The 10409-nt window shown below is 39.8% G+C and overlaps 2 protein-coding genes across 2 annotated transcripts; both read right to left on the reverse strand.

Annotated features, from left to right (window-relative positions):
- Positions 1 to 2579: 2579 nt before the first annotated feature.
- On the reverse strand, positions 2580 to 7532 carry LOC148067353 (uncharacterized). Its single transcript, XM_087806374.1, has 20 exons — positions 7463 to 7532; positions 7305 to 7400; positions 7118 to 7242; positions 6627 to 6773; positions 6487 to 6561; positions 6261 to 6425; positions 6102 to 6198; positions 5378 to 5595; positions 5167 to 5323; positions 4811 to 5019; positions 4599 to 4716; positions 4161 to 4360; positions 3987 to 4101; positions 3678 to 3847; positions 3515 to 3594; positions 3319 to 3449; positions 3077 to 3263; positions 2874 to 3015; positions 2701 to 2812; positions 2580 to 2638 (listed from the first exon to the last, which is right to left on the reverse strand). Exons 1-20 carry the CDS (start codon positions 7521 to 7523, stop codon positions 2580 to 2582), a joined length of 2664 nt encoding a protein of 887 aa, XP_087662500.1. The 5' UTR covers positions 7524 to 7532.
- A 913-nt stretch (positions 7533 to 8445) lies between these two features.
- ttc32 (tetratricopeptide repeat domain 32) lies at positions 8446 to 10028 on the reverse strand. The gene is made up of 3 exons (XM_087805878.1): positions 9905 to 10028; positions 9577 to 9743; positions 8446 to 8858 (listed from the first exon to the last, which is right to left on the reverse strand). Exons 1-3 carry the CDS (start codon positions 10018 to 10020, stop codon positions 8731 to 8733), a joined length of 411 nt encoding a protein of 136 aa, XP_087662004.1. The 5' UTR covers positions 10021 to 10028; the 3' UTR covers positions 8446 to 8730.
- Between the last annotated feature and the right edge of the window lie 381 nt (positions 10029 to 10409).

A 10409-nucleotide genomic window follows, 5' to 3' on the forward strand; every position in this document is an offset into this window, starting at 1 on the left:
TTAAACACTATTTCAGCCGTATCAGTTGCTTTTTGCAGAGTGAAGGTGAAAACTAATATTCAATCACTCTGGTGCAATGACTATTTGATCATAAAACAGTTCCCAACACATCTAAATAGACAGGCTTCATTCAGTGGACGGAGTTGCTGTTCAGACAAAATTTACTAAAACATGGTTATTCAGGGTTACTGGTACCTCGCACCTGGATCGTTCAGGTTTTTGAACAGAGGCCATATGTTTGGGTTAAGGACGACCCTTTCCTATTTCTAATGAACATTTAGACGGAAGATGGGTAGTAAAGGGTGACGGTGCTGATGCACTGAGAGCTCAGCCAAAAGGCAAAGGTTGTTTTTTTTTTTGTGACTAGACAAATGTGCTTTTTCTTTTTGACCGGGGTAAGTAGCTTTGTGATGCAGGACAGCCTCTTAAAAGAGCTTTGGAGAAGCCAGTTAAAGTGAAGGTTCACCCAAATTTAAAACTAATTTCCCACTCATCTTCATGTCTACTAAGGGTTTGGATTAATTTCAGAGTAATCCAAGAAAATCCGGAAAGGCGCTATATAGATAGAGATTATTATTATAGTCCATCTATTGCACATATTGAATGTTATTGTTTTTGAGTAATTTGGTTTGGTCAGGTCTCTTTTGTAACAATAGATTCAAATGTCAATGAGACTAACCTGGATAAATAAATGAAACTGGAAGCGCTCACGATATTTACCCGGGGATATCCTTTTAGCTTCTGCTACAAACAATATTAAAATAAAGACTAAAGAATTTTTTTCCGGAACAATCCATTTCTAGTATGGAGGTATTTGGATGTTTTTAAGAGTTTATTTTTGGACAAAAATGAAGACGAAGACGACTGAGTAGTGATGGGCTGATGACGCTTCATGAAGCGGTCATGTTGTTCAGAGGTCAGTAGGTGGCGCCATCAGTTTAAAAATGATGTGATGCTTAATTTGAACAGTTGTTCAAACCAAAGGAAAATAGTGCAGAGCCCGCCATCTAGTGGACTCTGAAAATGATGACACTGCTTCATGAAGCTTCATCAGACCATCACTACCAATGAGCTCCAGTCACTACATTAAAATAAACATTTTTGTCTATAATTCTATAGAGGAACAGATTACTCTGTAAATAATCCCCCTAACTGTCACTCACTGAGGTCCTGACATTGTCCCTCTTATGAGGTATACAACTGGGTGGAAGACCCGGGACATGCAGTGATAATGCCAAAGACGACTTGACGTGGAATGTCTGGATCTCTTTCCCTCATGACCCAACCACAGATTAACTGGATATGTTGCTGATTTAACTGTTTTTGTGTGATCATGACCCAGCTTTCAAGAAAATAGTTACATAACATCTTAAACCGATTAAGACATTTGTTTAATTCATATTTAATCCAACCACAAACTGTAACGTCTCTTCAACATCATTCAATCTTTTTCTTTCATCAAGAGCAACTGTCAGCTTTCTTTACTTCTTGTTCTGGAGAAAGATGCACAGAAGAGTTTGCTCGAACATCCGTGACATCCTGATGATTTATTTAGAATGTTTAGACATGGTCCAGAAGGTGAGTGTCAGCAGAACGCGACCTTCTTAGATGCCAATAGAAATCAACTGTTCGGGCTAAATCAAAGATTATCCTGGACATTAAAAATATATTGGGATTCACACAAGGATGTTATTTTTTCCCCCTCAGTAAGTGTTAGACCTTTTAAATTACTGGACCTCAGACGTCAATCCAATCTCATCAATGCAATATATTTCATATTACAATATGATTGTCTTCCATTAGTTATGCATGATGTACAGAAAAAATATTTTTGGGTAGTTTTAATACAGGAAAATGATGCTGCAGTCATGGCTGACTACAGCCTAAATGTTTATTGAATGAGAAAATAGGATATGGACAGGTAAGCCAAGCAAATGACCCAAAAATACTCAATCCTTCAAAGATAATTCCCACAAACCAAAGTTTAGTTCTTGGATTCAGAAGAAAGTACAGACCAAAGATTAGCCATACCAGTGATTTCAAAAAGTAGTTTGTTCTACCATTAGACCAAGATGCTAGCATACAGCTAACAAAGTTTCTAAAACCTTCCTCTTCAGACAATACACTGATTCTTGAACAACTTACGTTACTAGAAAATAGCATGTTTGCAGATAAGTTAGAAAATATAACTTTAGTAGCAATTTTCTCCAACGAATGACACCTGAATTGTTTAGTCTAAACAGGAAGTAAGCAAGGCTTGTGGCAAATGTGATTTTATGCCCTACAACGACTTCATTTTCCTGATGAGGTTAATGCAGATGTCAACATCAGCTCAAGCTCAGTGTTGTGTAGATGTAACAAGTGTTTGCAGTTTACCAATATCAATCTTTAGTCCAGTTAAGTTTTGGCAAGATGAGAAAAATGCAAATAGAAGCTTTGAAATTTCCTTCATACAAATTATTTTGAAAAAGCAACCCAACCAGAGTCAGTACAGTACTTTGATAAACACATTCTGGTCCCAATGTAGGAAAGATCAGAAGACAAGGAAAATTATTTTAAGAACTGTTTATTCAGAGTATCTATTGTGGTGCCAATATAATGGGTCCAGCGGAGAACTGCTCTTCTGAACTCCTTTGGTCTGGAGAACAAGAGCACAGAGGTTAGTGGTGGTTAAAGCCTCACAACAAACTTAGTATTCACCTCTTTTCACTCCTTTGGCGGCTGATGGGTACAGGATTGGAGTCTGACAGTGACTCTGACAGTCGCCCTGGCTCCTGGAGTCACAGACGGATGCGTCGCAGTGAACGTAGATCTGTGGAGACAAGAACCATCAGAACAAGGCAACAGTTGGTCCAACCCTCCGCGTCGTTTACCTGGCTCTTGAGCACTTCGTCATTGTCGGAGAAGGTGAACATGTTGAAGGAGAAGCGCTTGACGTGGGCCGGGATGCCGATTCTTGAGTCGGCCGTCACGGGATAGAAGCGAGTGATGTAGGCGTCGTCGTGGTTCTCACATCTGAAGAGTAGATTTGATACAAATGGAGGATAATCACTTTGTTATGGTGAGTTATTTTTACCGGTTCACGATGAGGTCCCAGCTGGGCAGAGAGGTTCGGTCTTCATGAAGTGTGGCCCAGCAGTTTTCCAGGACGAGCACCAGGTTGGGGTCCGACTGAATCAGCACCACCTCAAAGTACAACGGCTCCCTGAGATACTTAACCACTGGATAGTCCTCAGCTGTGTTGAAGTCCTCGTATGAAGCATCTGAAGAAACAAAGCTTTTAGAAAGGAAAAGGTTTGGGGTCAAGTTGAGCGTTACCATTGGCCAGTCTCATTTGCACCGTAAACTGTCCAGTTCCAATCTCTGCATCTGGCTGAGTACTGGGTGATTTGTAGCTGAAGCCGATGCTTTGAGTGTCGTTGACAACGTAGTAGCAGGTGACGGTTTGTCTGGAGAGGTCACGTCAAATAAGTCCGTCATAAAAGTTACAGCGAAATAGTCGCCGATCTCGTACCTGTACTCCGGGTCGACGGGTGAAGAGTCACTGTAACTCAAACCAATTTCGTTCTCGTACGTCATGTATTGGTCGAAGAACTGCAACAAACAGACACCATGACTCACACGTCCACCAACAAGTGTTTCAGATGCGCGACAGGAAGACTTCAGTGGTGACTTGCCGATCTGGTCGTTCCACACGAGTCCACGCTGAAGGAGAATTGAGCAAAATGGTCGTTGCTGAAAACCGGTCGGCAGGATTTGTCCCTAAGCGTCAGCCTGCTGGGGATCAGGTTCGGCACAGATTCCACCTTCACAGCTGTGACCGAGACGGTTCCGTTGGAGAAACACTCTGGAAAAATTAAAGTTTTTTTTATGTGCAACTTAAAAGCAGATTTCTGTTCAAGGATTTGACACCAAAATAACTTGTGTCAAGACAATGAATTTACTAGACCACATGATCAGAGAATGACATGGATTGGTCAACATACTGGTCGTGGTCATGGGGAAGTTGCAGGTCAGGTAGAGGTCAGCGAGCATCCATCTGTTGTGTGGCTCCCACAGCGTTAGTTCCAGTCTGGCTCGGACTGAATCCACAAGCAAGGTCTGCAGAGGAGACGTCGTGTTGAAGCTCAAATTACCCACAGTTTTGTCGAGTGACGAACCTCGTAGACGACATCCTTGGCCACGAATGGAAACATGAGGTGAAAGTGTGTCTGGTTTTCACTGAACTTGTAGGTGTGGCTGAGTTCTGGCGTGAGCTCTGTGCTGCCGACCATCGTCTGGAAGTCTTTACCGCCATTTCCGTATTTACCAGTGACATAAAACAAGTTTTTGTCACAGGTGCCGGTCAGAGAGGGAAGAACTGAAACATGACGCAGGAGAGCATTATAGTGGACTCAAGTACAGTGTCAGAATTGACATTTCAAATGTTGAAACTTTAATACATAGTTTTAAAGCAGTCAATCATTTCTATATTGAAAGGTTGAAATGGTCTTTTTAAAAACCAAATTAAAAGGAATATTTTCAAAATAACAAATTAAATTTGCTTAAAAAGGCCAAACAAAGTGAACTTAATATTCTGATGAACTTCTGAGACTCACCAACATCCTCCAGAAAAGCCTCCAGGTCCACCTTCTGAGAAAACGGAGTTTCCTCTGGAAGAATGAGGAAGCCGAACTCCACGGTGAGGAAATATTGGGTGACGGTTTTCTTTGTGTTCTTTGAGATGACAAGCGATTAACAAATCAACTAAATTAAAAAATTAACAAAAAAAAAAAAAAAGATACAATACAAACTTGTTCAGCCCACTTACAGCTTTTAAGACATTCTCAGCATCAAACGGCACTTGAAGAGAGAAGCTCTTGAGTCCTCCAGGATGACTTTGCTCCTGAACCAAGAAGCCTTTGGCGTTGGACTCTTCTACAGACAGAACGCCGTTGGAGAAAGTGATATTCTTCAGCACCACATCGTGAAGGAAGGTTCCCACGTACACAATGAAGAGACGGTTCTCTGGTTCGGAATCTGATAAGATGAACATGGCAGCAAAACAAGAAAAAAATATTGAAACAATTTTACTATTGCTACAATGTTGCAATTATTAAAGTCTACCATGCATTGCAATTTAGCCATACAAAAAGGGGTTCACTTTGAAGATGCACTTGCACTCACAGTCGTAGACCTGGGGTGGGCGGGGCTCCAGCGGTGTGGTGATGGGGAACAGGACTTTGTATCTGGTGTCTTCCTGGGACTGGTCTGCTCTCCAGAGAACCTCCAGCATGGGCTCCACAGAGAAGGTGGTGTGGTACTGGTAATCTGGGGCATGACTCTGCAATCATTCATGTCGGTTAATAAAACCTCCACTTCGGTCGACGATGCACACCTTGTTGTAGCCGTCAGCGGAGCCCACTGGGATCTCGACGACGAAGTGAAAGTCACTGATGGACAGAGTGTATCCTCGGGCGGACATCTGAGCCTTGGTGAGCCTCTGACCGTTGATGCCCATGTGAGTCTCTTTGACAGTGAAGCCCATGTCCATCATGGGGGTCAGTCGACGAGGCACGTGCCAAGAGATCATGTCCGCAGCGAAGATGACGCCACCTGTTAGGAAATCCACCCAAATTATTTATCTTGAAGGCATGTTGGTAAACATGACTATTCAAATAAAGAAAATGCTTTTGTTTAAATGTAAGCTTGCCAACTCGGGTGCTAGCAAGTAAAAACTGTGGCACATTTTAATAAATTACAAGTTTCTACACTTGAATAAAGTTGATAAATTATTTTAGTGACGACAAAACGCAAGGATTAGCATTTTTAACAGACCTTAGATAAGCAGCTTGATTTAATTGACCAGTTGGGGATACTAACTTAGGAACAAATCGTGATTTTTTTTTCTCCCCATTTTATCTTCTGAAACCAAAATAAAGCGAATGTTCCAGCAACTAAATATTGGACACAGATTTTGTCACAAGAAAAGTTAGTCATGAGACTGTATTTCAGTTTTAACTAGTAAAAGGTTACCAATGTCAACACCGAGGACTCAAATAGAAAAAGATCAAGATAAAGTAGTTGAATCAGTTTTCTATAGTCAGTGGATGAAGACTCACCAGTGGGACAAGCTGCCGCCATGTTGACCACGTTCATCCCCTGGGCGGCCTTGTAGTAGGTGCTCACCCTGAGGATCTCCATGGGGACTCCAGCCACCTGCAGGTCAATCAAAGCTCCCGTTTCCCAAACATCATGCCCACGTTGACGAAGGTACTCACGTCTTCGTTGTAGGTCTCCGCCATATTGTACGGGCTGCGCACGACCAGGCGGTTTGAAGTCGAGGCGGCGCTGTAACCAGCCTGTTCTGCCTCCTTCAGCACCATGACGACAGGTTCCGGGGTGTGGAAGGTCACTTTCCAAACGCCCAGCTCTTCGTTAGAAGCCTGGAGCAGGAAGACTCATTCACACAAAGTCATGAGGTCAACATGGTCTTTGCTCACGTACACCAGGGATAACGTTGCTCTTCGAGTCGTCCGGAGTCTTCACGTCAGCCTTTGGTCTGGGCATGTAGTGGGACACCTGGACGTTTGGACAGGTTAAGCCACAAGACAAGCACACCGACATTGCAAATCAAGACGAGGCACCTCCATGTAGTTGCGGTCACACAGGATCTCCCGGGACGCCCACTGAGAGTAGCTGCACGATTGAGACACATCTTGACTGAAAACCTTGGACGACGTCGTCTCGCTGTACATGTGCAGTCTCAGGCCGAGGTTAAAGGTCGTATCGTCCTACAGATCAGGGGAGACAAGATTTTAAACATGTGGAGCCGCAGTCATTTGACCAGAACACAAGCAGGTGTAAAGACTTTTTATCTTTATTCTCCAACAACTGAGAACTTTTGTTTTACTTTAATTTATTAAATTATAATTATTAATCATGGGTAATGTCTCCTTTAAATAGAAATACTGATCGTGACATTATAAGCATTACTAAGTGTTGTTAGAAGAGTGAGTTGGAGAAATAAGGTAAAAGGAGAAAGACAAGGACGATCAGCCAGTCAAGCATTTAAAGTTTAAATTAAAAAATATATGGAATTACGAGTAGGAATTAGATGTACAGAAGTGTTTCTTACTCGGCTGTCGGCGTAGCAGCCCATCAGAGAAGAGTAGATCCGGGTGTTGCCCCAGGGGTCAGACTCCATGCTGTAGCCACACTGCGCTGCCAGGCCCGGGGTCAACACGACGTTTTTGGTGCCATCTAGAGGTACACGGTTGACATTACAACGCTTCAAACGTGACATGAGCACTAGTAACACCTACTGATGGCTTCCACTTCAAGCTGGTTCCCGACAGCCAGAGCCTTGTCCAGGGACAGTCTCATCAGATTTCCCAAACAGTCCGACTTCAATCCATTTCCTGTGAAGGAGCAAATATTTAAAACATGTCATTTTTAAATAATCATTTTCACTCTGGCGTACCGGACTGTGGCTCTTGTTTGAGATTAGGCCTGGCTTGACCGAGGACGATCAGAACCGCCATCCAGTTCAAGAAAAGACTTAACACACAAAGAGAAAGTTAAATAAATAGAAGGGGGAAAAAAATACAAAAACTGTACTTACAAGTTCATTGTTCCTCCTGGTCTCAGAGTCAGCCGGACAAACTAATGACAAGACTTCTATCACTGCCAGAGCTCAGTGCCAACTCTGAAGTGAAGGTCTGACTGTTGAAGCTACACTTCAGCAGGTGTTTTGTATCAGAGTCGAAGGAAATCCACACCTGAGCATGATCAGTAATCTCCCTCGGACACACCTCGCCCTTCAAAAAGACATGAACGCTTCATCTTTTCATGGGCCTCAGATTATATTGATATTAAAACTGCTGATATAATTCATAAACAATAGTTTACGGAAGGTTTAAATAGATTTATTTACTGAATTATGTTGGAAAATATACACAAGTGGAAATCCACAGAGCTTCATATTACTACTAATTTTAAATGGTAAAAATTCTATTTATTTAATTTTTATATTCAATATCTGAATTGGAATCATCTTTATTACCATTGCAGATGAAGGTTTCCACAAACTAGGAATGTGCTTTTTTGCTAAAGTAAACCTAAATAAGGTGATGTAAGTATGTACCAAGTGCAGCAGAAAATATTGTTGCTCTATTTAAGAAGCTCAAATTAAGTAAATTAAGTTTTCTTCCTTTTTGAACATGTTTTTTTTGTATTCAATTGCTGCTATTACAATAGCAATATCATGTCAGAACAAAATTTAACTAAAATAGTTTGTTTTATATTTTAATTAGTATGTCTCACATTCTTCTTGAGCTGTCTTTTAAATGTACGTTTCTTTATTTAGTTTCTTGTAAAATAAACATGCACCAAACATATTTTTATAACTTTAAATAATTTACATTTGGCATCCATGAAATATTACAAGTTAAAGACAAGAGAAAACATGTTTCTATAATTTATTTTCATATTGGAATAATTCTTACAACATAATTACACCACACAGCAGCCGAGCATTAGCATAATAAATAATATATTACTCTCATTTACATAATATGTTTGAAGATCTCAGTCAACAATCATGAGTGTCAGCTTTCCATCGATCACATTCTGGGATGAAATCATTCGATTATTAAGTCAGGGCAGGTCAATGAGAATCACTTCCACTGTTGATTCTGGATCAAGCTTTCAAGTTGGACTCGTTGTAGTCAGACCAGTTCATTTCTGACTTCAGTAACCTCTGCTGGTCTTGCACTGCTGGTCCAGGAGTGTCTGATGGAGACTGACGTTGGCGTCCTCGAAGTCAGGATTGATCCTTAATGCTTGTTGAAAGTCGCTCTTAGCTTCTTCAAAGAAACCTGAAAGAACAAACAAAACATGTATGTTTTTAAAAAAAACAATTTAACCAAGTATCTCTGGACTCCTGGGGTATTGTCTGGTGGTACAATTATACCAACTTTTTTATATTTAACCTAAGATAATATAAGAAAATACTGAATTTAGAAATAACTCAAAGTAGAAATAATAATTTTGAAATTATTCTATTTTTTAAATAGATTTTTACACAAACAAATGTAACCTTTTAATAAGGACGTTATTAAATCTAATTATTTAAATACAAATTAAATTTAAACTAAAAAAAATAAACATTTAAAAGTTAAATACAACCATTCAATATTCAAGTGACAGTGATGTCCTTTATTAGTCTATTTTTATTTATTTTATATTTTTTCATTTTTGTATTCTGTAAAGGCACCACAACAAGTTCCTGTGTTGTGTTTACAGCGCTGGCAATAAAAAAGTTTTCCGATTCTGATGCTTCCTTAGTCACAGAACCTTCAAGAGTTGTTATTATATTAATTTAAACTTGTTAGGGTCTTCTTCAAGCACTCATAAATCCTGAAAAACTAAATGTAATATATAATAAAAAACTGTGATAAGAGTGCATCTTTATTTCTGAACATTTTTTGTGGTAAAAACGTTGATGTGTGACAATTATAAATAACAGTATTGCTTCCATGTAAAGCAATAATGAAACCAAAATAAAGGAGGTTTTAATGACACGTCAAGTCTCACCCAGTCTATAGTGGATCAGTCCTCTGTTGTAGTATGGAACCTCCTGCCTGCTGTCCATCTGAATCGCACTTGTAAAGTCCTCCACAGCCTCTCTGAAGTCAACTCGCAGGTACTTTATTTGACCACGATTGTTATAAGCAGTCGCCAAATCAGCAGCGTCACAATTCCTGTCAGGAAATATCATTAAAATGGTTATTTTAGGGGAAAAAACAACTTCCATCTCATCTCGTTAGCTTAGCTGCTATCAAAACATTCGGTCGCTTCATCGTTTTATAGCTGATGTTAGCCAGTAGTTATACTAATAATAATATACAATCACTAATACTACCTCAACTGGCTGCAGCGGGAGATATATTCACCGAAAAGTGCTTCTGCTTCTTTAAAATGTCGTTTCTTGAATTCATCGTTGGCACTTTGGAAAACTTTTGAGACGAGTTCCGCCATATTGTTTTGGTCGCTGGCTTGTGACGTCACCCAACGTTACGAATGAGACGTACAAAAAAATATAACAATAATAATAATAGCAATAAAAAGAAAAAGAGTGCGTACTAAAAATATATTATAATTATAGTAATAATAACAATGAATAGTGGACGTACTGAATATAAAATAATAATAAAGAGTGGGCATAATACAAATATATAGTAACAATAGTATTCTCAATAAATACATAAATAAAAGGGTTGGTGTACTGATTGATATAATTGGATGATTATTTATTTTTGGTTCAACGATCGATGTTCACGATTTTCTATATTTCATTTTGCAGTGTAGAATGGCTGAAAACATTTTCTATAGTTGTATACTTTAATGGATTGCTTTGAATTGTAAAA

The sequence above is a fragment of the Callionymus lyra genome, chromosome 13 (genome assembly GCF_982586985.1).
Source record: "Callionymus lyra chromosome 13, fCalLyr1.hap1.1, whole genome shotgun sequence".
Taxonomy (NCBI): Eukaryota; Metazoa; Chordata; class Actinopteri; order Syngnathiformes; family Callionymidae; genus Callionymus; species Callionymus lyra.